Genomic DNA, 27,949 nt, shown 5'->3' on the forward strand with positions numbered 1-27,949 from the left:
CTAGCTGTCAGCATGCTGTAACGCATAACCATTGTTATACATGTAATTATTGTAACTCATCCAGTCATCTGCACACTGATATTCTTGATTGGACTGAATGTACGGATGATAAACTGTTTCTTTTCCCAAGAAGTAAGACGGAGCAAGTCTCTGTAAAACAACAGCACTGAACTGGTACGTCAGCTTCCTTCGAATTTTAATGATTTCACCTGTTCTTCCATAATTCCTCAGTGCTCTGGCCATTTTCTGATATGTCATGATCTTGCGGTTTCCCTTTCTTTCTCCCCAGAGCTCTGCAAGTTTCTCCTTGTTTTTGGAGACAAACTGGAAGACACCGTTTGGCTTATCCACCCATTGGATGCAGTTTGCCATAGCCGGATCATAGAGAGACTCGTGGAGGTACTCAAACAGTCGAAGTTTTTTTCTACCTATTAAGAAATAAAGTAGAAAGAGTCAGAACAGAACTCATACTTGTTTTAAAAGATGAGCAGTTGTCTTTTTCCCGGAAAGGATCTTACAGGCAAAAGCATAGGTAAACCTAATACCCTGTCACAAATTAAAAGATCAGTATAAACTACTCAATGGAAGTTCAGCAACAGCAAAGGGGATGATAGTTCTGAAACCTGTACAGATATGTGGTGACAGAAAGGGATTTGGTCATTAGAGTTTCAAGAGCCGGTTATTTGGGGATCATGACAAATATCTGGTGACTTCACTGTGTGGTAGGTCTCAAAAGCCACTTTCAGCAGTCTTCAGACACATGTTGTGCAGGTGCGTGGTCAAGGAACCCCCTGTAGGAAATTGCATCCTCAGACAGTGCAGAAAAGAGGGTCTGGACAGCCAATCTGAGTCTTTTTGAATAAAGGTTTTCCCTGCTTAATCAAAACTCAAAGATTTTGAGATGACTCAATTTTTTCAAGTTTGTTTCAGGAATGTCTTGGGGATGCAAGGTAATCTCTGATATAAGAAGGGGTGAGTGGGCGAGCAGGAAGAGCAAGCTAGTTTTGAACAATAAACCTCATCTAGTCAATAAGGAGCTAAACCTTCTGGTGCGCTGTAGCTTTCTAAAAATGCGCAGAAGTGTCGACTCGTACTCCCATGCAGAATAAAGTGAGGTCAGTACTGCAATATTTGTCAGTCAACTCAGTGCTTCTCCCCACAGGCTCAGCTCTCAAACTTAAGTTTACTAGTGAGGCTTATTTAGTTTCACTTAGGTCTTGTGGATCCCTCCCTCTATAGTACTTCTAGTTCCCTTCACAAAGCCAAGGGTGACCAAGAAGTTGCCGTTAAGGAGGAAGGATTGAAGATTATGAGACAAAGAGGAACATTTTGCAGAAAGGAGAGTGTATGCAGAAGAACGGCTTCCACTTTAACCAAACTGGAAACAAGCAGCTGCACCTAAAGTTCATAAAGTCCTGTCTTGTGTGGCTATTTTAAAATAGGAACAGGGGAAAAGTGACAGTTGCTAAGGAACACTGAGGTCAAGCCAAGACATCTGTTAGGGATGACAGTAATTCTGCATCTGGTGGTAAGGAAAGAGGAGAGAAGTGACAGTCAGACTAGGAAGAAGAAGAGCCTGAAATCAGAGGTACTTTCCAAAAAAATTAATAAAGTTTCATTATCTAAATAAAAATTGGCCTGTGACTAGAAGTACACATTCTACTAGAAATACAAATAGTATTACCAAGATGAGAAGCTTAAAAGCAAACCGGTGAAGGACACTGTCTGGTCACAGTAAATACTTCTTAGTAGGTGACCTCCTTAGGTCCCCTCCAACCTGAATTACCCTATAAACCTATGAATCTATGGTAGAACAAATAAGATCAGGGAAAAATCCGCAGACTACTATAGGCTGAGTCTCTGCTGGAAACAATAGTGTAACCATGTCTGCAGCCACATCTGATTTCATGCTGTCTGTCCTTTTAGTTCAGCTGCCATTTCTGCCCAAGCTTTTACTTCTAGCCACATCTTCTCCAGCTGATGTCTTGCTTTGAGAGGGCTTATTTATCATAGAATCATAGAATGGTTTGGGTTGGAAAGGACCTTGAAGATCATCGAGTTCCAACCCCCCTGCCATAGGCAGGGACACCTCCCACTAGACCAGGTTGCCCAAGGCCACATACAGCCTGGCCTTGAACACCTCCAGGGATGGGGAGGTGCTCTTATGTGGTCTTCTGTGTCAATGCAGCTATGTTTCCAGAGCTCAGCTGTTATCCCCAAAGTGCTACACAATGTGGATTCACCAGTTTGAGCTGGGGTTAGTTCACAGATCTTTTGTACTGCACCTCATTGCATAAACTAGTGGTGTTTGTTACCAGGCCCTAAACATCAGTCTAAGCCAGAAGGTTAAGGTCTGCAGGTTTATGTGGTCACTGGAAGGAGGCAGGGTCCTTCAGAAGGTGTTTCAGAGTGTCTGCATGAGATTTCTGAGCTGAATTGCCCCAGAGCAGCCTAATTCTCTCTGAGTGTCTAATTCAGATGCACTGCTGAAGTACCTCACTCAATTGTCTCCACTCACAGAGCTTTAGTTCAGATCATGAAATGGTCTTGACATGCATGAGCCAGACTCGTTTCAGAGGAAATCTAACTCAAAGATGCTTTCCAGAAGAATACCTAAGTCACTGCAGCTTTCTGAACTTGTGGCCAGCCTACACATTGCCCGAAATAAACCCTCAGGTTGCTTTTCCCATCATCCCAAGGAATTTGTAGTAGTAGTAGTAGCTATTAAGCAACAGAAACCGCAGTGTTCAACATCAATGGGAAGAGATAATACCAAAAACTGACACCATGTGGTTAAAGTTGAGAGAAGGGGATTTCAAAAAGCAGCAAAACCAGGAAGCTACTCAAAAAGACCCGATGGTCAAAAAGTAGGTTTGACAGCTCAGAGTGGAAGCTGTGTAAATCTCATCTAGCGGAGTCACAGAAAGGATGCTGAGTCCCAAACAAAAAACAAAGAATGAATGCAATAAACAAATGAAATACTTTACTGACCAATGCCACCTGATCTATCTTTTGCAAAATAGATATCCACTCAAGCACAAAAATAGCTATAAAAATGCACACTGGAAGTGACAAAAGCTAAGAGGTCATTTGAAAAGTAAACAAAGGCAGGCACAAAATTAGGTGCAAAAATATTAATGTATGTGAAAAACCTTCAAGAAAACCACTCCTTCTTGGACAATATGAAATAAAATAAGTTATTAAAGTAGAAAAAGGTGGTGTTGGTAGCTAGATTTACTTCTCTGCATCAGACTTCATCCTGGATGATTTGGAGTAAAACACATCTCTGGTTTGTTTTTCCATGTACTAAACAAGAGGACCGAATAAGATGAGAACAGATTTATCTTACCTTATGAGATTTAGCAGATAGGAATTGAACACTAGCAGTTGTATACTAGTTACTATTAGATGTTAACTTATTTTTTTCCTGTTAAAAGTGTAAAAAACTAGGAAAAAGAGAAAACATGATTTGCTGAGATTTTTTAAAGTAATATAATGTACATATCAAGATACACTCTTTCTACACACCTTTCCCTGCTTTTGGCTGGCCAGCAGCAGCATGCATCACTTGGCTTTCTGGAGTGTTCTGCAGCGTATGGTAGACAGTCTCATCAGCATAAAAATCCGCTGCACTGTTCTTCAAGAATTAAGACAATGAAGAGTTACTAATAGAGTACATTCTCTGAGGAAAAAGAAACTCATGGTAATTAATTGCCTGAGGCCTTCAAAATGCAACCTTTCATCACCTCGCCCATGGAAGACTTTTATCAGCCACAAAGGCATGCAGTGTACTGTACTGGTAACAAGCAGCCCCAATGTATGGCCAGTGGCCAGGTCTGCCCACCAGGGGAGAAATTAAGAGGGAAAACAGAGTAATTGCCTCACTCTGGACCTTCAACCCTTCTGCTGGAAGCAGAGGAGGAACAGTGGACTCTGTTTCCAGAGTTAGTGCTGGAACAGTGGCCCCTACAGACGCGGTGGTTCCTGTGTCACGTTGTTGCTAATTTGCTGGTTGAAAATGGGCTTTTGTGGAATCTATTTACCTGAAATTATCTCCCCTGAAATTATCACCCCTGAAATATTTATTTTCCTTTGCTCCTGGAGGCCACACTCCCAGTTTTTTTAAGAATGAATATGGACTCTGCAGGCTGAAGCTGAGCTCAGAGTCCGGATAACATTGGTCTTTCCAGCACTCTTAAAGCAAACTGCTGGAGAAGAAATCAAAGGTGTGGTACTTTCTCACAGCGGCAGAAGCTATGTGGAGGCTGGAAGTTGTTCTCTGCCTGTTCCCAGGTAATAGAAGCCCTTTTTCCCTACTGTACTAGCAGGTTTGTTTGTTAGTTGTCATGTTACATGGTGAACCACAGAGAAGCACAAGAGGCAAACAGCTAAGATGAATCCTAGAAAAAGACTATTAAACATGTTTTGCAGATATTTCCCAAGGCAGATTCATCTGAATCGTGCCTGGCCGGACCGAATTTCTGTTAGAGTTAGCATAATGATTTGTCTTAGAAATCACAGAAAATGGGCAGCCGATTTTCCATCTATGCCTGACTCCTTATTAGTAATCATTTCACTTACAACCACATTTCTCCAGCTATACCCTTGGTCCTCTGTAGATGGTGTTGCAGAGTAGCTGGGACTTGCTCGGAGGTGGTGGTGATGGTTGATCACAGTCAGGCAATTTTTATAACCTGAGGATTAGGAGGATGGAGCAAAAACTGAGTGAATAAAAGGGAGAGAAGGAAAAAAAAAACAAACAACCCAAAGACAAACAGCCTAACATACTGCTGGGTCTGTCCAAAAGCATTTATCCTGTGGCTGTCTTCAAGATAATAAAGTCTCCGGAGCCCCGACGTTTCATATCAGCAGGTTACCCAACATAATCTGTACTGTTGCTGCTAATCATACCCTTACACTGGTTTTGTTTGCCTTCACAATGGAAAGCGGTATTTGTTAAGATAAAATGTCAGATATTTCATAGTATCATGAAAATAGTTTGGTTAATAGAAAAAGGAGGGCCGAAGATGTCACTAAACATAACGGATGGGATAATTCTAGACTACTGTAATACATGTATTAGAAAGGAAAAGGGAATGCCACGCAGTTCTGCAGGCCGTTAGTACAATGCGAGTCAGAGTTGCCAGTTGTGAAGGAGCACCAGAGCATCTGCAGTGGCTGAAAAAACGACACAGAAGGAACCCAAGACCTTAGGATGTTTAAAAGAAGCAGAGGAGAACACCGGATTGAGGCACTTGGAATAAATTACGCACTGCAGGTAGTCAGAAGAAGATTTTGGAAGGTACACCTGTTGCAAGTGGAAATGTGGGTGCAGCTGTGGGACGTACTAAACACTGAGTTGCAAGTGTTTTAAACCTCTTTCCATTGGCCCTAACAACAGATACAGGCAAGAACATTGCAAGAAATTATATGTAGTGGGTCCTTCAGCGTGTGTAAATTACCAGTGCAGTGGAGTAAAAAAAATTATTAACAGCTGTAGATATGACCCAATTGGTCTTATTTACCTTTCAGTATATAATAGATAATATGTAAATAAACTTCCTCGTATGAAATGCATTCCACACAGAAGACAGTAGATATTTTGTTCTGGACTTAGAGGGTTTGTGATATAGCCTCCTATTTTCCTTTCCTGCCATTGCTATTTACAATGTAAAACACCAAATACAAATTTAAAATTTTACAATAATTTAATTGCCAAATCCTTGCTTGAACTGGAACAATCACCTGTAATTGCAACAGCTTGCCTGTATTTTAAGTTTTGTAAAGTAGAAGTGTCTTGAACTCAAAAAAACCCCACTTTTCTATTAATTATCCAGACTCAAACTATCCTTTATGCATAAAAATATTTAAAATTTATATTTTAATGTAAAAAAGAAAAAGTGATTATGGAAATTAATTTCAACTGTGGAATTTTGGATTGGTCTTTGTTTTTGCACTGGAATTCATTGTTATATGAGTTTATTCACAGCGTAACAGAAGGGCATTTTTCAACTAAAACATTAAAACTGGAAAACGGCTGTTGCACTATGATCACATATCCTCTGATTATAGGAAATCTGAGCTTGATGCACGTAGGCTAGTACTGGAGGGGAAGGTAGAGGGGGACTGTCCAACAGTTTCCCTGTGCCGTGACACGGAAGACACACGCCACGCTGGGCAGTGCTAACGGAGGGGTGGAAACCCTCCAAATAATCTTCCCGCTTTCCATCGTCCCAACATAGCCCTCTGCTGTCCATTAATCCACCCCCGGGAAATTACTCTCCCACCTATGTGCTTCAAGATGTACTTTCCTGTAAAAATACAAAGTGGTGAACTAAACGGAATAATGGCCTTTTTAACCTGGTGAATACGGCATTTCTCTGTCAGAGTGGTGCTGCAGTACTTCTAGCGCATCTTCGAAAGCCTGGCCCAGTACGTCTTGGTCAGCAAAGTTCTGCAAGAACAATTTTCTGTCAGGAGCCAGGAAAGACCAGGCCGGTTCTTTCAACACTGCCAGTTGGAAAATCCCAAGTAAATACAGTGATTATGTAGAATATACATCCTTCTGGAACGTGTATTTTGCAGGCACGGAGGCATTACCATAATCACTTACTATTATGAGAAAGTTCTCACTCCTTTGAGAAGTCTCTTTGAGGTCAGTGGGACAACTCACACGGGTAACACTACTCACTCGTGCAGATGTTTCAAGGTCATTTCCTTATTTTGCAGCAGAAGTTTACATAAAGGGTGTTGCTGCTGTTGGAGTGTTTTATAGTATGCAATACAGACGTATGTATCCCTTGTGTAGCGTGATTTATGAAGCCAAAGTTATCATTCAATAACATTGACATGACAAAAAATATTATGCACAAGTTGTGAAGTAGTTATGCAGAGAAAATGCTAAACTATGCCAGTATAGCAAACCAAATGTGGATTTCCAGAAAACTGTTTATTGTCATTTTAGAACAACTTGTTCTAAAAAACTGAAATCATCCTCCCAAATCTGAGTTTGCCTAACAGTTTGCTGTAGCATATTTGAAGCGCTCAATAATGATAGAGAATAAAGGCATTCTAGACTTACCATTATTAGATATCAAAACTTGAACCCTGTTTAAAAGAAACAATATTTTAAAATTGTGTATTTCAAAATAAACAATAATTCTCTCAGTATAAATAAAACCAACAAAATGAAATAACTCCACATTATTTCCAGTGACGAAATAAAATGTATTTAATAGTAAAGATAAAAGTGATTTAAGATTAGAAAGTGGTATTTTAATGAAATTAAATAATTGCAATATTGTATTTGTTTTTTTTTAATTCATACTATTTTTCATTACTAAAGTTTCCAGTTTCATTAGTACTGTAGCTTTTACATTACTATCCACATCATTCTAAACACATTTTTTAAAGACATTATGAAGTGAAAATGTGTTATTGCTGACAGTCTTAGTTAGCACAACTACTAATTCCCCAAAGAAAATTACTGACCTGAACAAATGCAAGTGTTGAAGTCCTTTTGGTTTTCAGACATAGTTGAAACAAACTTAGGTTATTTCCATAATAAAGACTAGCATATGACTGTGTATGAATATACATAAACTCTCAGACTAATTGTGAGTTCCAGAAGCAAATTTGATTGTTTAATAAACAGTGAAAATACACACATTTTCAGTCAGTTTAGCATGGAGTATACTTCACATACAACATTACTTAGAACCAATTCCTTAGCACCTCTTTTTCATTTGTTACAGATTTCTTTGTTAGAGATTATAACGATCGGGTTTTGTTACCTTGCAGTTTTTTTCCTGTTCTCATTTACATTATTATTTCAAAACTGTAAAAATAATAATAATAGTAAAAATAATAACAATAATAATGTATGCATCAGTACTTTACTCATTGAAGGTTTGATTATAATCTACTGAAAATACTGGAATTTTTTTTCAGTGATTTCAGCAGGTGCAAAATTGGTGTCTGTGTGATGTTTTAAAATGCAAAGAAGAGACAAGATACATAAATATAAATATAAATATGACATAATTTTATCCAAGACTCACCATGAATGGTCTAACCTGGTAATTATGATACAATTAAGTAATTTTTAAGTATGTCATAAAGTACTGTCAAAATTTGTAAAAAATTTTTTAAATCTTGATGACCAAGCATATATGGTAAAATCCTGGTGATGCAGTAAATTGACCTCACTGAAGTCAATAGGATTTTTCTCTTTGACTTCAGTGCAGCAAGTATTTCCATAAACTGATCTAATTTTATTCTAAAACCAGAATGGGCCATATTAATCCTTTAGCTGCAACGGTGGCCACAGATTCTTGGGGTACGGAGCTGCAGAAATTAAAGACATTAATCTCCTTTGTAAAGATCCTCACATAGTGTTTCCCTAATTTTAAGTAATTCACCTTCCTTAAATTGTTTTTGCCTAACTCAAACTCCAAACTGATACTTGGTAACCTTGACAGAACATCTGCACTCACTGTTGATGCTTTTCAAAGCCTAAAAAGGTACAAGTATCAGCAAGGTACTGTTGAATGGTCATACCATTTACACAGCTGAATTCCTACCAAAAAAGCAAAAGTCACGCTTTAAGTAATTTTTTTTTAAAAAGTCTGAACACTTACCTAGAATTTCAACTCCACATGCAACACAAGAATCTGTCTGGTTTCATAAATAAATGAAAGACTGAGTTCCCACAGCAATGGGCTGGCAAAGGGGCTGCATTAAATAGCTGATTTTAAGGAAGTGTTTTGGCTAGGGATTTTTTTGAGAGTAAAGGTATAGTACACAGCTAGCATGGCCCTTCATTCTGCACAAAAAAAAAAAAAAAAGGGTGATTTATACTGATATAAAATAAAATTAAATGTTTTAAGTACTGTCCAAGACATACAGATTCTAGGCACCGGGAGAGATTCCTTTTGGCTATGGCACACCCTAACAAATCTGTCACTGATATGGTATGTGTAGGGCTCAAACATACCCCCCTCATCAGTCCCATATACACTGCAGTGGACCTTGAGGTTTTATCTGGACCTCCTGCTTAGCTCAGTGTAAGAAGCAGGCCAAACTAGACCCCAAAATAAGACTTTTGCGGGAATTTCAGAACTCTGCTTCAAAGTTCACATTTGTAGCCCAGGCCCCGCTCTAAAGCATTTACTAAAGCATTCAGCACAGATTCAGACAAGCTGTAGTTCCTGATTTGCTACATGCTTTCTGAGCAGCTATAAGACATGATGTTGCATCCTACAGGATGAGGATTCTGGGCTTTTCAGTAGAAAACTTATTGCTGACATAGTCTATCTTGAGCCGTAGCACTTTGCAGCCAAGTCTTTCAGAGGCACATTTTACAAGATTTTCTCAGCATTTGCCATGAAACTGCTGTAAAACAGTAATTACCTCTTACAATATTTACCTACACTTCCTCAGCCAATAACCATAGTCAAGAACTAGCCTGGCTATGAATGCTGAGTGGAAGCAATTTGAAGCCAATGTTAGCATCAACCATTATCTGCTGGTTTTGGATGCAAGCTGCCTTTTCAAAATTTGCACCACAAAGTTTCAGAATGTATTTTTTTTTAGTGAAATACATTAATACATGTATGTGTTTTTTTGAACTACAAGTTCCATTTTGTAGGACTTCTCTGGAGTGACTTGGGCTTATAAAGGAAAATTAACCAGCAACTGTGCTCCTAAAACATCAAAATGTGACTCAGTGTTGGCTTTCATGCCAAAATACAATGACACAATTAACTTCCTTTCCACATACTGTTAACTTTGCAACATGGAAAAGCATAGATTTCATGGTTCAGTTCTTTCCTGAAGTTGAAGTACGTATCGGATTTAAAATTATGAATGAGCTTCAAGAAGCTTCCTGGGTTCCTTCCAATAAGCGATAAATGATGCTAATAGGCCCTCTGATGATGCCATCTCACCTGCCTACTCCTACATCTCTACCTGAAGCTGGGCAGTTACTGTTTTGCCCTCCTGTGCTCCTCGCTTATCCTGGCCATGAAACTGCAGGGGTGGCCTGGATAGGTGGTTAGGGCTGTCCTGTGCTGGTCACAGCCAATTCTGTCTGGTTCTGCAACAGACCCACCACGTGCCCAAGCAGAGCCCATCAGCCACATGTGCAGCGCCTCTGTGAAAACATATTGAGGAAAGGGCAGAAAATGCTAAAGGTGAGAAGACAAACCTGGGAGGGAACACCAGAGAGGACAAGGAGGGAACAAGGGGACAAGGAGAGAAAGAAGGTAACGAAGGGACAACAAGGTCAGAGGAGTTGGAGGTGTTCCATGACTGCGTAGGCACACCCTCAAAGGGACTGTGGCCCATGGAGGCCCCACACTGGGCAGAGGAAATGAGTAAGAAGGAAGCAGCGGTGGAAGAAAAGGGTGAGAAACAAGGAGAGGCAGAGACAAACTGCTACGTCCTGACCCCAGTCCCCTGTGCCACCCATCGCCTCACTGAAGGGCCTGAGAGTAACCGGGGGAGATAACAAGAGGGGAGGAGCTGTGTCTGGAGTGCAGTTGAGCCTGGGAAAGGGGAAGGAAATATGTTTTAATGTTTGTCTTCTTCGATTCCCAATACCTAAATCAGCGGCTAAATATATTACGGCAATAAATTAAGTTAAATTCCCAAAGTGTGCGAGCAGCTGTGTGGGTGTGTGGCTGCTGGCCAGGGCCAACACACCCCAGTAGTAAAAGACGGTGAAGGTTGAGAGATTAAAGCTAGTGGTTTTAACACCATTAAAACGATCAATCTTCGTAAATCAAATTGCTCGATGAGAATGTTCTCATTTCAAATAAGAGGCTACACCATAAGGTGGGCCAGCAAAAGGTTTGTTTTCAGAGGAAATGGGAAGGTGCCATACGTAGCACAAACACACAGCATAAAAACAAGAGCAAACGCTGTCTCAACGGGATAGATCCAAACTCTGTAACCCACTTGTACATCACATCGTTGGCCCATCGCAAACTCAGAGCGAAGGCTCAGGCTACCTCCCTGGGAAACCTGTAAGAGTTTGGAAGAGGCAGAGTAAGGTAGAGCTCAGGACTGAGTGTCAGCTAACGCTGACTGCTCACTCCTCATCAAGTCACAGTACAGTCAAGGCAGGCAGCATGTTGGCCTCTACCAAGAAATGTTATTACACACGAAATCCTGCTCTGATTTTTGCATTGCATGGGACGATGGATGCCAGAGACAAGTCTGAGAAAGGGAACTTACTTTTCACATTTTAATGTCTCAAACAATTGATGTGCCTGATATCAGAAACTGAATATCAGTTAGAAACCACACCATCAAGCTCTTCTCCTTCCTCCACGTTTTAAAAATAAAATTCCAACAACAGAATGATATTTTAACTTTCAGAACTTTCCTTCATCCTTGCTTGGCACTTAAAGCTAGTTTATGGTAATGGTACAGAAGAAGCATTTTCACCTCTCTTTGAATAAAAGACAGAACTGAATAGTGTATTATAGCGCTTGACAGAGGGCTCGAGAAAGCATAAAACTCTCACATGAGGCATTGTTCAAACGTAGAATAAAAAACAGCCTCTCCTTTCCTAAAGGAACATAAAACTTGAAATGGCATGTTTTCTCACCAGGCATTTGTAGCTTTCTCAGAATTTTTTTGAAGGTCAGGCAATTTCTAACAGCCCAAATAACACAGATAGACCAGTCATGATAGAAGGCACTTCACAGGAAAACAAAACAAAACAAAACAAAACAAAACAAAACAAAACTGGTTGTAGAAATTATTCTGTTCTGGGGAGTCATGTGGCCATACAGAACAGACTGCCTACCGACTCAAAGATCTCCAGAAATCAGAAATTGGTGAATGTGACAGCCAGAGAGAGCTTCTATGCTTACATACTTGTTCTGGCCCTTGGCAGATCCCTTTGCCACTGCTCTTCTGGCCATGCAGCTCTCTAATAACCTTTGTCATGAGTCCTCATGGGTGTAGGTTCACAATTACTACACAACCACAGATGCTGTCTCCCTGAAAGTGCAAGGGTTGAGAGATGACATGCCTGTGCTCACCTCCTGAGTCTAACCATGTTGACCAGCGAACTTTCAAATCTCTGGCATTGTGCTGGTTCTGGTCCACTCCATTCAAGGTTCAAAATAAAGCGGGAAGTTTCTTGCAGCAAGGATGCAGCCTTTCCTCTGCAGAGCAAGAAGAAGGATCAACACATGGAGAGCTCTTTTCTTCTACGTGTAGAGTGCAGTGACAATCCGGGCGTGTTTTGCAGTGAATCAGTCTGCAATCTGAACTTCAAATTAGCGGGCTCAGAGAATGCTTGAATTCACATTCCCAGCCCTGGAATACACTGAAAACTATCCTTAAAAAAAAAAGAACACAAAAAAAACCCACAGAACAAAAACCCCCAACAAACAAACACAAATGTGGCTTCATACCAGCCAAAGAACTATTGTGTATTGTACCATGATTTCGGTCAGATAATTTAGTGTAGAATACATACAGAAAAAAACCTGAAAGGGAACATAAAAAACAAAAACACAATTATGGCATTATATCATATAAGCAAATGAGATGATGAAACTGGGTCTAACGATTTCATTTGTGTTAGGATAATTTAGTCTATGCATTTCAATAAACACTATAATTTATTCAAATACCAGAAGATAAGGATATATCATAAGTTTAAACTCTTCAGTTGCCTTACAAATCATTCCACAAATGGCAAACTCTCCGCAATTCAAAATATAGACTTCTTTTGTAATTGGCGGAGATGCAGTATCGGTTCCCTAGCTGGCAGAAATTGATATAGAGCCACCAAAGCCAAAGGATTGCTGATGATTTGTACAAACAAAGGTTCTGGCTCACAGTTGACAATAATATCATTTTCAGTACAGTAAGGAGAAACTTGCTGTGCCAGCACTAATGTTGCGCGTTCTTCCCTGACTTCCCGATTTGTTTTAATTCTTTGGCTACCTTATAAAGCATTACAGTTGGTTAACCAGAAAGAGTGGCATTTTTGCATTTTAATCCTTGTAAGAGCTCTTTATAGATACTTACAGAGGACCATTTTTTAAAAGAGCTTTGTCCAACCATTACCTCCAAGTACCTCTTATGTATGAAGATTTTTCTCTTCTTAAGGAAGAAAAAAGATATTGAAAATATTTTACAAATTGAATTTTAAGCTTAAAATGAGAGATTATCTCAATCACACTCATTTCCTTACCTTTGAATATGAAATTTTTGCATATCACATTGGGATTTCCACCTCAGAATCATGTTTTTAATTTTAATATTGCTTTAAAATACTTTGCTTTTAAAATGCTTTGATCTTTTTAGAGTTAATAATTATCTGGACTTTTTAGGTTCAAAGAAGAAATGTCTTGCTATTTCTTAAGAACATACTTTCTACTTTTAGACTATTTCAGTATTACATATGATTACCTTAATGTAAATGATATAAATGGAACGACTGAAACGTTTGAATCTTAATGTTTTTCTGCTTTAAGAACTTATGATCCACTCTTAAAAGATATATTTACTTGGTTAATTTTACATCTGTAACATATTCCACCTAGAACCATCAAATAATTGCAGTTATAAAATTAGGCATTTGGATAAATCATTGCAGAGGTTAGGTCTAAACATTGAATTACCTCTTCTGGGGCCTAAAAAGAGAAATGCAGCACGAAGGCTGAAGATGCATGAGTGGGCAGATCAGCTCTTCAATGGAAAACCCACATCTAAAGCCTCCACTTTACAACTAGACCCACTATATTGGTCCAGTTGTCCGTGTCAGCAGGGCTTCTCAGGAAGGTTCTTCTTTGGCCCCATATAACCAAAGGAAGTGACTTTCTGCTGGGAAGCCCCGTAAAGATAGAAAACCAGAAACCACAACAGAAGCACAAGGAACTAATAACAAAAAGAGCATTGGGAAAACAAAACGACCAACCAACCCTCACTAGAATAATATTTTAAAGTGAAATATGAAATACTTACTTTGATTAATGTACAGGTATAATGAGTACTCCCTTAAATATTGGGATACTTAAAACACCTACAAGCCAATAATACTTCAGTGGAAAACCATCAGAGCAGGACAGGAATAATATAAGAGTGTTTTATAACAACAGCAATGGGTAAAGGAAAGACTGTCATTAGTAGGTAAACCTGATAAAGGGTAAAGATGGAAGTCTTTTACTCAAAGAGAAAGCCCATAGAAAGAAGAACACAATATTTTAATAACCCTCTTAATGGTGAAACTGGGGAAGCCAAATAAGGACTAACGATTTTTCCAGGTAACAGCTATTTGTGGAAGAAACGCCTTCAGATTCAATTTGCATTTAGACCATTTGGGATTAATTCAATACCCCGTTCCAGCCCCATTCCCATTAAATCATAAAGCTGAGATTTGACAAATGTTAAGACTAGGTGACAGAGACTTTTGAACTCCAAAGAATGGAAGAAATGGTGCCTATTTTGGAAGAGCTGAAGAGACAGGCATACAACAGCTATTGTAGCATCTGCAACCATACTACAACTTAGAAACTCTGCCTTTCCACTGCGTAGACTTATGGCCAGGTGAATAAAAAGCAGATTTTACAATTAAGGTACTGAAACACATATGGTTTTGGTGCCTTGTCTCTGAAATGCAATATGTTTTTCCCCTTAGGCTCTTTCTGAAGCTTTTGGAGGCAGTTTTGTACCTCAAAATTGAATCAACAGCTACAGCACTGATCACACTACTGCCCCGGACAGTAGTGATGTGGGTTTGGGTTCAAGAGTTTAACTTTACGTTCTCCACCATTCAGGAGAATGCCCTGAACAGTAGACCTGTATGTTAAATCCAGGTTACGGCACTTGTTCACCTTGCAGCTGTTCCTTGGGGGGACATCTAAGTTTGAATCTCCGTTAACCATTGAAAAGACATAGCAAGCATTCTCACAATGCTAAAAATAGGCAGCTCTCACCCACATGTTAAAACAAACTGTCTGAAATCACATTAGGTGAAAGGCTTGTTCATTAGCATTAGACATTATTATCATTAACATCAGAAATTAACAGCTACCAACTTGGACCATGCAGGGGACCTCAGACAAGAAAAAGTGCAGCATCTGGATGGATCCTGGGCAGCATTAGGAAGAAGGAAGGCACAGATTTGGTCAGACTGGGCCATTTCCAGACATTCCTAAAAGCAGCATTGCTTCTTCAACCTGGAAAAAAATAGGGGAGGAATGGCGGAAATCTATATAATCAGTATTAACTTAGTGAATATGAAAAAAGATATATTATAGTTCTAATACAGTCCTTGTATTAGAAGGGACACTAAAGGACACGACAGGAGGTAAGTACACAACCAGCAAAAGATACTGTACTTCACACAACAAATGTTTAATTTACGGAAGATACTAGTTATCAACAGGATGCTGCAGAAACTAATCAATAACACCTTTTCAAAAAGAAATTAGATGAAAATCTACTCAAGGCTATTAAATATGGACATATAATTTAATTCCTTAAGCTATAAATCTCTGGGGAATGCCAGGATGTCTGCACATGGTGACCATTGCAGTGTTTTGGTGTTACATTTAGATCTCTAATCATCGAGGAAACTTGAAAGGCTCCTGGAGACGTGTTGATGAAATTAAATGCTTATGGAGTGAGGCAACAGCAGAACAGTGCTTTTTAGCTCAGTTCGGGTAAGAAGGCAGAACTACTGATGATAATTCTTCCAGGTAGAGTCTAGAAACAAATCTGAGGGGGTGGCTATTTCAGAAAAGGAAATATTCTCAGAATATATACATGCCTCCTAAGAAAACCGATAAAAGCATGTCATAGTTGCTGGCTGCAGTGCAAGAATTTGGGACTGTTGGTGGGACTTATTTTGTAGTTAAAAAAACAGAGCATGTAGGAAATGCAAAATGTGTTCCACTTTAGCTGTGAGATGGGGGGAGGCAGCATTTAAGAACAAGGCTTAAGAAGACAAGAATGGCTATAATGACTCCGACCAAAAGTCCACCCAGCTCGGTATCCTGTCTCTGATTGTTGCTCACGCTGGATGCCTAAGGAAGCGCATCAAAACAGAAGAAGCATGGAGACCCAGTTTCCAGCAGTCAGTTGCACACAGACCTCCTTGCTTCCATGAATCTCTTATTCTAACATTCATATGAAAAAAAGCAGAATAATCACTGATAGCTATTATCAAGTTTCAGAATAGATTGATTTTGAAGGATCTGCACCAAGGTTTTGGATACAATGATGACAGTTATCACAAAACAGACGTAATTGGAAAAAAAAAAGGACAGGTATTTAAAGAAAAAGGAGAAGGTGGTCTTAGAAATGCTATAGCAGATGAAAAAAAAAGCAATCAAAAGACCTATAGCAGACTTATATAAAAGCAAACAGTATAAATGTCTTGTAATCCTAACATTTCAAAGACAAGATACATACCAAGTTCAGGCAGACAGACCACATAAGCATCTCTTGAAGGACCACATCTGTAGTTGTTGAAAAAGAAGAAAAATCAACACTTATTGTGAAGCAAGCTCTAAATTACTTTTAAATCCTCTGTAAATTACCAGCAATGGAAAAATATGCCTATAACAGAAAGCAGTGGAAGAAATTCATAGGGCCAGTCTATCGGTTGAGCTAGGGAACAGAAATAATTAATGTCATGTTAATGAAAATGCCAGTTTTATTCATTATAAGGGTACAAGGGTTTTTTTTTCATTATAAGAATACAAGCTGACCTTTACCTTAAGTGAAATTCAACACTCTAGAGGATACTAGTATAAGGCCTACAAAGTGTATGCATTTCATTTATAACTTCAAAATAGGCAGAAATAGTATGGAGACACCACAAAAGAAATAAATTTCCATTTAAAATGGGAGGAAAATGTTTTTAACGCAAATATGAGTTTTTCTCCACCACTCTTCCATGGAAATTGTGCAATTCATCAGCAGGTCAAGAACTAGAAAAGTAAACTGTACAGTAGCATTAACGTCCTGAAAACTGAAAAGAGAAATGAGTTTGGGCTTTCAACCGAAAGATGAAACGTTCCATAGGCATTTTCCTCCAGCTACTTCTGCTGCAGGTACTTTTGTCTTAAGTAACTATAAATAGGGTATCCTGACATGCTGGCCCAAATTCTGCAATGTGCAACAGGAAGGCCAACTGCCCTTCCCAGGCAGATACATTCCACCGTGAATAAGTTCCTACTTTTTCTATCAAGGCAAAATGTGGGATCACATTTTGACATGATTCCCATGCAAGTAATTACCACAATGCATGATTGGTACCACAAAGTTAAGAAGAGGTTTAAGCGTGCAAACCACCAAAAGCACATCAGTTTGAGCCTGTCACAAAATGTCCGTTTTCAGTGACAGACATTAAGTCCCACCAAGCAGTTGGGCAGATATTTCCTACACAGGGCTGAGAGAGACAAAGCAGAGTAGTAGAGACTTGAAAAGATGTCACCTGAAATGATGGAAGATGTATGGTTGGGAGGAAGATAGTAATAAATAGTTGTGAGAGGTAACCAGTTGACCTAGTTCAGTTGAGACATGAAACATGTCTGACCTTACAGTCAAATGCTCTGAATAAAGGTAGTTAAAATACAAAAACTATTTAAATCCATTCTTGGTGTTATAATTGTCGTATTACAAAAAAACTCAGCGCATTCTGCCTGTATTGAAGGAGCGGAATAAGGTCAGATTTCTGCCAGAGTTCTAGATAACAGAAATACATTTTAAGGAACTGCAGAGTGGTAAAGGAAATTCTTTAAAAATAGAATTCCTCTCGCTACTATACTCTGAAGGTGACTGAAAAACAGCTGTCCAAAGTAATGGGGTTTTATGCTTTGATGAGACAAACAGTTATGCGGGCATAAAATGCTATGACCAGCAAATACATGCTTCCTATATTACCAGGGAAGTGCTGAAGAAGCACTTAGACTTTGGGGATTTTTACAACCTGGTGCTAAAGAAATCCTGTATCTTGATGGTAGGGTAGGAGGCAAGTCAGTACAATTGTTTCTTGACTTGGAATCTTTTTTGAAAGAGAATTTTTTAAAGCTGAGTGGTTTTTGGTTTTAAATTTCAAATGAAACTGTCTTTTTGATATGGCTTCTATATTGCCACACTCTTCAATTTCTTTTTGAGGTAAAAGAAACGGTAAAGTCTAACGACTAACTTGTCTGTGAGGGTTTTTTCCTCCATTCCATTGGGTAAATGGCTAGAAAAGTGAAATATAAGGAGAAAAGTTATTAGTTAAGATAAAAAAACGGGAATTTTTTTTTGGCCACGTTATCATTCCCACTTCCACTCATCGGCCACAGAAGCCCACAGAATCAAATAAACACATTAAAATCTAATTCCTTTAAGAGAGACCTGCAGCAGAAGCAGGCTCGGTGCCCTCGTTTTGAACGATCATTGAATTCAACACAGAAGCAAGAGACCTGACAGCTGCGCCACACCTTAGCCTCACGTATGTCCTGTAAATGTCTTCCATGGAATTCCCCCAGCCCACACCTACAACATGACCTCAGCGAGTCTAGCTCACTCAAGTTTTCTAGGATGTATCCGACAAAGGTAGGTATAAAAGAAACATGAAAAAAACCCACGAAGTTCATTGAGAAAAGGAATCATGGGATTATAAGCTAAGGCTTCTGGTTGCCTGTTTTATGAAATTGTTACTAAGCTGTTGGCCAGTTAACTGCTTAATTCAGTCGTATACAAGAATTTAGAATAAAGATATGAGAGGTTTAATTTAAAGCTACTCCTTTAAAGATCAGTCCAAACACCTTCAGAGCTAGGGACCCAGTTCTAGAAAACATTCAGATGTGGTCTTAAACTCATGTCTAATCAGAAGCACATTTTAACTTAAAACTACGTATATGCTTAACATGCCCGGACAAGTTGAGCTCCTGATTACTGCATGGTAAGAAGTAATGCTTTGTATTTTAATAGCTCCCCCAAAAGATGTCAGACACTTTACAGAAACAAATATAAATAGGATTCCAGAGAAGGCAGCTTGCAAGTTACGTTGTTACCATGATGCAACAAGGGAAAATGAGAAACATTCTACAATATTCTTCAAATTGAATGGTATTTTTCATGTTTGTCTGCCATACTTTTCCCATTTTAAGCCAAGCTCTTAACATCGTCTGTGCAAAATATATGTTGGATGCTTGAACAACTTTTAGATTCAGGGAATATAGAGCCTACTCAGTTAAAGTAAGCACAACAGAACATTATGTATTTCATATGCACAGTCTAAGATCAAGCTTTATTCCATCCCATGTCAGGGAGTTATAACAACTACTTTTTTTCTGAGCATGGAATAAATCTTGCTCTAAAGGTGAACTGGGACCATTCAGTACCTGAAACCGTCATTTGAAGAAACCCTGCTGCATCTGTTGCAGAAGTTATAAATTGTCTAGTAAATAAGGAAGAGAGAGGATGCTCTCAAAATTAAAGCAGCTGAACGCTACCCTGGAGAAGTGGGTTCTGACCCTGTCTCTACCACAGAGTTCCCAAATGATGCTAGGCAAGTCCCTTTGAACAAACTTTCACAGGTGGTCACTTATTGTATGTTCCTCATTATTGGGATTTCTGACTTAAGACCCCAGTACCAGATTTGCAGAAATGCTGAGCAGCACCAGCTGCAAGTGTAGTCACTGAGCGCTGGCCTGAGCCCACAAACAACTACCCACAAACGCTAAACTCCCTAAAACATGAGTTCTTAGGTATCGTATCTCAAATAGACAAGATCAGTGGGTATTCTCTAATTTAATCTCTTTGTGCCTTCATCTGTAAAGCAGGGATAATAAAATTATCTTCACATCACAAAGCTCTTACGAATATAAATGTCTTAATGCTTACATAGCATTCATATGCTGTAATGGGGGATGCGCAAAAAAGTCTATAAAGAGCTCAGCAATTGTCCCTTGAAAGCAACATCTGACTGTGTAGTAAAGAAGGCTTGGGGATGCAATCAGTAATGAAATCCCGCTGGCTAATTAGTCACTAAAAGAGCACTATCCCATACCTGCACTGAATGAAGGAAAGATCTTGTAGCAGAAATAGCTGGTGATTATGTCAAAATAGTACCGTAACACACATACACATTGAGGGCAAATGAAAGTTGTACCGGTCAACTTAATTTTGCCATGTTGTAACTAACTTTTGGTTACTTAACTTGTAATCATAACATCCTTTTAAAGGAGTTTTCACTGTATGCACAGAAAAGAGAGTTGTATTATTACTTGTTTCTTACTTTAGAATATAGTCTCGTCTTCCTTTTTTAAGAAGGTGATGGACTTTTAAAGTGACTTTTTGAGCCTTACCAGAAGATGCAAGTGTGTAAGTATTTAACAGGAGTAACAAAGTTTTTCCAAAATGCTTTGAAGACTTTTAACTCAGACAGAGGTATTCATATAAAACAACATTAACAAAAATGTAACTAGCTAAAAATTCCTTCCCTTCAATTCTGAGATTCTCGGTGTTCATCTCTATTTTAAAAATGACCAAATTAACAAAATCCCAGGTGGATCACAGGCACAAAGCACATACCACATACTTCAGAAAGTTGTGGGAAGGGGAATCTCTGGGAGTGTTTACAGGTCAGAGATGACAACGATATTACTAGTGCTCCATTTGGGAAAGTGTCTGGGCTGAGCTTGCAAATAAGTTTCCAAGCAACGTCAGCCTCAGAAGCACCACATGAGGAATTAGAATTACTAAACGGCCTCTGTCTTAGTACAGACTCCAGCTAGTTATGGGACTCCAGCTAGTTATGGGATACAGTTAGAGTTTGAGATGTGCCCGTGGCTAAGAAACTACAGTTTTGGCACATCTGCTGTCCTCATTTCATGGTTTCTTTCATTTTCTAGCTGTCCATGGTTTTCTAACACAAACATGACATGAAGATCTTGATATATGCAGTGCAAAAATATTCCATTTATATGCTGAAGAGGAAAGATCGACATCAGGTCTTTTTTTAATAAGCAAAATTTTAAACAGAAAAAGAACGTGGCTATGTTTTCCTTTGTGCATCATTTCAAAGTAATCAGATTGTCTCCTATTCAGTACTATTTGCCTATAATTAAATATTAAGCATCAGTGATAATAAATACAAAGAGTAAAAAGAGTGATGAAAAAATATTTGCTTGTGAAAAAGACATAGACCAGTCATAGCCTGGGAACGGAAAGGTACCAAATGAAAGGAAAATAAGCTGAAAAAAAATGTCATCAACTTTGATTAAAATAATCTCTGTTGCAAGTATGGAAATCCCAAGAGAATGCTAGGAAACAATTATAAATCTACTTTTAGAAGACTTATGTGACTCAGCAAAATGTTTATTACAAATAAGTTCCTCTTTTTTTAATAGAACTTGAAACTTGCTAACATATAGTAGCACCATTCTCGCAGAACAAAACCATTATTTCCACATCCTACATTTCAGCAGACATACTAGAATTATTCTAAGACTCTTTTGAAGAAGTAAAAGCAATCATCACGCAAAAAAAAAATACACAGAATGCATTTTTATACAGAAATTATAAGGTACTACATAGGTAGATAGCCCAACAAATAGACTGATACAGACAGAGATGTGTGGCAAGAGGCAATACAAGGCTCACAGCAGTTCAGCTGATAAACGTGCTTGTTCTGTGTCAGTGTAGAACATTTGCCTTGCACAGATAATCCGGATTAGGTACCCCATCTTGCCAGTTGCAATGGGTACCTGGCCAAAAGACCTCTCTCGTGGCTCATCTGACCAAAGAACAGAAGAAGCAGCAGACTTCTCCGTAATGATGCTTTTTTACTGCACCAGTAGTAAACTGTTATACAGCATATGGTCTTTGGTCCTACTGGAAGGGCTTTTCTGCAGAATGTCCTGCATATGGTGAATATCTCTGAATACATTTCCATTTCACTGCTTCAGTTCCAGTTAAACTGTACACGCTTAAATATTATGTATAATTTAGGCCGCCCTTTATCAATCAGGTGTTTTAGTTGGGATTCTAGATAGCGTTTTAAGGCAGTATGAATATGTTATATACCTCAGTATACTATTGCAAGAAGAGTTTGAAAGCACAGAATGTTGCTTGCTTTTGATGAGCTCCTTTGCTCCTTGCTTATCCTGTAACCGTAAGTAGCTGCTACTGATCTCTGAATCATTTCCCGGTGACATTCCAGGTGCTGTGTGACCCACCACGTGAACAATTCTGCATTCAGATGATGAACACACAGAGCAGTAAATGAACTCACAGAAGAAAATGTCACAAAAAACTCCAGAAAGTTTTCACTGAAACTAGAAAGCTTCAACAGAAAGTAGGGTCTAACAGCTGGGAAATAAAAGTTTCTGATGTCTTGCACAGGTAGTTTTAGGGATTTTTAATATTTGCTTGGCCTGTTTGCCATAAGCAGTTGACTGCTGTCTTCGACAGCTTTGGGCAGAATGCCTGAGAAACATATCAATTCCTTTTGAAATCTATTGGTTCCTCCTATGGCTACAATGCTGCTGCTTTTCCCTTGATGCGTTCAGAGGCTCCAGGTCTTAAATTTGTTACAAAATGTTAAAGAGGTTTCTGGGGCTCAGGGTGTCTGTTGATTATATGGTGGACTTTTCTGAACTGGATACCTAAAAAATGAGTAGCTTGTGATTGTGAGGGACTAGAGTTGACGATCTAATTGGCCCTTTCTCTTCCATGTTCCAAATCAATTTGACATTATAAAAATACCCATCATCTATCCCCAAAATAGCAATGTTTTTTTTTTTGAACTAGCATGTGCAGACATAAACTTTTTCATTCACAGCAATTACATGCTCTCATAAACACATCTTTTCATGCTGCTGGTGGAGACTGATCAGAGGTAAGTCCTTATCAGTGGAACTTCATATTTTGTCTAACACAGGATGAAATACCATATGATGAGGCTGACTTCTGCATCGTTGCTGACTGCAGTGCAAAATAAAAAATGACATAGGGTTCAATAACTGTTCTGGTTCCTGCCAAATGACTTTTTTTTAATCGAAAGAAACTATGAAAAAATACTGAGCTTTAAAAGAACTCTTTGAACTGTTGGAACTGCTAATTTAAATGCATGCACGGTAAGCAAATATTTGTGCTACATAGATACGTGTGGTTCGGTGGCAACTCATTCCTTAAAGAAAATAGAATTGCTATTCACTAGCTGTCAAGAGGGAGGTCACTCCCATCAGAAAGTGGAAGGCTTAAAGGAGGAATTAACAAGCATATTCAGATTCAGTATATTAGGACAGTGGACATTATTGCTGGATAATGTAGTGACAAACGGCGGCAAAACTATTGTGAGACGACAAAAGGCTTCTAGACTTTGGCCCTCTCTATTTGCACTTTTCACTGAACTTTTTTTGTTTCAGTTGGTTCCAACACTTTGTCCACACACGTGCTTTGCACAAGTTTCACCTAGAATTTCTATTCTAAGCGAAGAGAAACAGGAACGCAAAAACTTAGCTGAAATGGATTTTTTTCCCCCATCATAGTAGCAATGCCTTCCCTGTCCTTTAAAGCAGTGACTTTGTGGGCTAAGATATTTTCATAGGTATAAAAATGGTCATGACAAGAAATTTGGACAAAGCCATGCAGAGCCATCCCTTAAGGACATCCCGTATAGTTGTAGCCAACGTACATACTACCATTCACACAGCTTCTCCACAGGTGAATGAAAATACTGCTGCTCAGGATATGGCTCACTTACTGCTCGTATGAGGATCATTGCCGTGTTAAAGGAGTCGTTAACCCTGTTAAAGAAGTCTTGGAACAGAGATGTGCTTCAGGGGCTTAGTTCCAGCACACAAACAAGTTTTAGGGGCATGTCTACATGTGAGCTGACAGGGCTCTGCATTGCTCTTCTAGCAAGTGCTGAACCTCTTGAAATACCGAATTAAGGAAATTGTATTCTGTGTGAATACAACACCTTTTTGAGGGTATTAAGCTGGGAAGAACAAAAGCCTGTGGCTCGCACCACATGTCAACAGACATTTGCACCCGTACCAAGTAACTAAAACTTCAACAGAACAAAACTAGAGGTATGCCTATAAAAGTAACACCATTGATGTAGGGCATCCTGACCTAAGAAGTTAGCTTATGTTAGTATTGCCAATGTCAGCCGTAATTAACTAGCAATGAACAGAACGCTGTGTTGTTCGAAGTCCCTATTCTCTGGACCTTAACATCTGGGATTGATTGTATATAGGATGAATTATATGATAACCTGGCAAGAGGAGAATCCAGTTGGACAACTTGGCAACAGAACTTACTTTTAAGCTATCCTGAAGTAAACTGCCTTCATTATAATACTAAAAAACACAGCCACAGGTCAAGAAGACCCTTGCCCAGGTGAAGACCCTTCCCCCGTGCATGAGTGATGATTAAAAGAGTGACATAGCATATATTATAATCGTATGTAAATTACTAACCAATCATTGTAACTGGGAGTGTACTACCTCGTAACTTTTGTGTAAAAATGTAGCAAGAAAACCGGCATGGGGTGTGCTTGATTTGTGGAAAATCCACTGAGCATCCGGGCCCGAATAATTACAATATCTCTCCTGAGCATGTGAGATTGGTTCATTGCACGCCAGGCACGAATCCGCTTTTCGGACGACACCGTCACTAACTATACTGTGAGTTATCAGCCCCAGATTATTATTTTTCTTTTCACAAGCAAGGCCACTTGAAACATATTTTTCAACCAAGCGAACTGCACATAATACAAATTCTTGCATGTTAGGCTGGCCTATTCTTATCAAATAGACACTTTGTCCTATATCCTGTCCAGACGATACTATTAGTATCTGACAATAAGCTCAGCCCTGAGGTAACAATAGAAAATGAGGATTTATCCTGCTCTTTGCAGAGGCTGCAAGATCTCTGGGACAGCCAACAGCCCCACAGTCTGGTGCTACTCACGTACTGCACCAGAACCAAGTTCCCAGTTCCTTGCTTTCCGGTTGTGGGCACATGTGTCATCTGTTGGCTGGTCGATATTTAGTTTAGTGTGCCACTGGGAAACTCTTGGGATCAGGGCTGTAAGCTTGGTATGCAGAGAGGTTGCCAATTCATCCAGATTTCGGAAATACAACTTGTAAGTTGAAAAATTGGAGTAGTACATAGAAATAATACATAGGACATACAAGCCAGTATAAACAGACCAGTTGCAGACAAAATTACTGAAGGTTTAGCCAAGTGTTTAAAAGCAACCATGCTGTCAGACCATCACTGGGAAAAAGATCAGCCCTCCAAACGTGTGTTTACATGCAGGTTGAGAGGCAATTAAAAACATTGGCAAGCAAACATATTGCACTTGTAGGCTTCTGAACAGCTGACAGTCAGCAATGCAGCTATACCAACCAGAAGGTGATGTTTCACCAGAGAACATTCTAGCTCACAATCATGTCTAAAATCTGTCTTGTTCTGCCTGTTTGCCTTGCGTTCCTCTTCCAGAAGAAGCAACACAAAGCTAGGAGTTTCACTGTGCTTGCTGGGAGAAGGGCTAAAATGGGTGGATAGGGTGGGAAGTGGGGACACCATGCAGTATTGTGATAATGGCTATTCTAAAGATGTTTACAAAAATTCATGGGAAAATCGTTAAATTACTACGTTTTAAAGATTGATGCACGCAAGATTATGAAATGAGGTCACAATTCAAATTAACACAATTATTCATCAACTATTCCTAACCGGAAAGATATTAATCTGATGATTGACACCTGAAAAATTCTAAAGTAAAGTTTTCATAGCAGAATACATCAGATGTTAGCGAAGATGGCTCACTGAAACTGCAGTACCTGAAGTCCCACAATTATTAAAAAAACATGTGCTCTGAGTTCAGCAGCTGCCCAGAAACCATAGGAACTGCTTAAAGGGAGCTTGTTACAGGGCCAATGCACAAAGCAGTCATAAACTGAAGGTAGAATAGCTCATACACAATTATGCTACAACAGCATTTAAGAAAACAGTTCCAGCCTTACCTTTAATTAAGGTATTTGAGCGATGAAGAGGAGCCCCTTGCCTTACGTGCCCTTGAGGTCTCATGTAACCCTTTCTTACACTAGAGCTACTTAATTTTACAAATGAAAACTGACTTTTCCATTAGCAGAAAATTCTTCTGAAGAAGGAGAAAATACAATTTTGCTTATATATAATTCATAGGTGGGGAAGTTCTATCAAATCAAAGAGGTACTTTTTTTTCTTCCTGAGGAACATGCCACAAAATAAAGTACAAGAAACTTGTGTGAGAGGGAATAAGCTATGATTTACTTCAAGTATGTGTTCAGGGATGGGAAGGTACTTAAATTCAAAGGCAGTTCTGCAAATCTTCTCTCTGCATCAATCATTGGCTGTTTTCCTAGTTTTACATTTGTTCTTGTGAAAAGAGATAAAATGATAGCTCTGCTCCAGAGCCTCGAAAAACTCATTCTAGCAGGAACAGCAATGTGAACTTCCTTGTGATACGCACACCAGCACATCGGAATGAATTGCAATGGTGTAAAGTTACCTGCAAACACTCCTCCAACCCCGACCTTACACAGCTCTCCTTTGTACTTCTCCATCTATATTTTTGACATCTGCATTGCCATAGCCATTCATACAAATTTTACGGTGAAAAAAATGCTGTATTTCTGCTAAATGAGTGTTTTTTTTCAGGTGCGTGAGGAAAGGAAGTAGTTGAGATGCAGTTGAAACAGCTACCTAGACTGCACAGAGGTGCTGGGACAGGTCTTTAGGATGTAAAAGGTTGGGAGCCAGTTAGCTAAGATGGATTTAGGGCACTGGACAGAAAAAAGTAAATGGAGGCCTACTGGGGGGAATGGGAGTTGTCAGCAGTGCTGGCTGCAATGCTTTTTACTCTAAAGGTTCCTTGAGTCTTGGTTCAGTCAAGATGTCTCAGACTGATGTGGCAGTGTACATAGTTATCCAACAATTTGAAAATGTTAGACAACACACCAAAATTAAGAGGCTTCCGTCCCTGTTCTGAACAACCCAGGGATGAAATAGCTGAATTTGGGTTTGGACCAAACGACCTCCTGTGGCCCCTTCCAACCTCAATTGTTCTGTAATTTTATCAATTACTATTTGTGGTGTGTGATCTCTCACGCAGAAATGCACAGCCACGAGAGGTCCTTAAAGTAGCAAAAGTGGCACCTGGATCACAGGAGGGATTCAGAGAGTTGAAGAGCAGGAAGCCAAATCACCGAAACCTACAATTTGGAACAGAAGGTGTTGGAAATAGAAAATACTAAGGAACAGCTTGCAAGGCCTTTTTAAATTTATACCTCAGAAACACATTGGAACTATTTGAGGACACGAACAAGTATGTAGGCAAGGGTCAGAAGAGGTTGTACGGTTGACTTAGATTTCCAAAAGCTCTTCCCAGCAGAGGGCAGTCCCACAGTGCAGGCCTCCTCAGCCCTGCGCTAGTCAACATACTCATAAATCATCAAGAAAAGAGGACAAGGCAGTAGGATTCGCTGAGAATGCTACATTATTCAGGAAAACAGTGATTATGGAAAACTAGGAGGAATTGCTGAAAGACCCTATAGTACACTGGATGATGAAATGGCAGCTGAAATTCAGTGTAGGTTTAGATGAGAAGGCAGAAATTATCCTATCTTCCTACAGATAGTGATGGCTTCTGAATCATTACCAGTCAGGAATGAGATCTAGGGATAATGGGATAATTCTGTGAGAACACCAGATCCAATATGTCCTTTCGCTCATACGCTGGGAGCAGTGCCTTTAGGTCAAAGCAAGAGTAATACATAGGTGGGACAGGATAGACAGGAAGGGACAAAGGTCATTATGCAGCCGTTACCAATTGCAGCTTGCTGTCTCCTGCAGCCATCATCTCCCGCATTGTTGCATATTCATCATCTGGAAGTTTCTTCAGAATCCACTAACTTAG

At 39.3% G+C, this 27,949-nt stretch overlaps 1 protein-coding gene across 1 annotated transcript; it reads right to left on the reverse strand.

Moving 5' to 3' along the window:
• Positions 1–27,901, reverse strand: SPIC (Spi-C transcription factor; the record flags this gene model as incomplete). Its single annotated transcript, XM_082499671.1, has 6 exons — positions 1–424; positions 3,525–3,637; positions 4,582–4,694; positions 6,361–6,510; positions 24,955–25,126; positions 27,860–27,901. The coding sequence occupies 6 exons, from the start codon at positions 27,899–27,901 to the stop codon at positions 1–3; spliced, it is 1,014 nt and encodes a 337-aa protein (XP_082355797.1).
• Positions 27,902–27,949: the final 48 nt, after the last annotated feature.

Source organism: Vanellus vanellus (assembly GCF_965231255.1).
Source record: "Vanellus vanellus genome assembly, chromosome: 1".
Lineage (NCBI taxonomy): Eukaryota > Metazoa > Chordata > Aves > Charadriiformes > Charadriidae > Vanellus > Vanellus vanellus.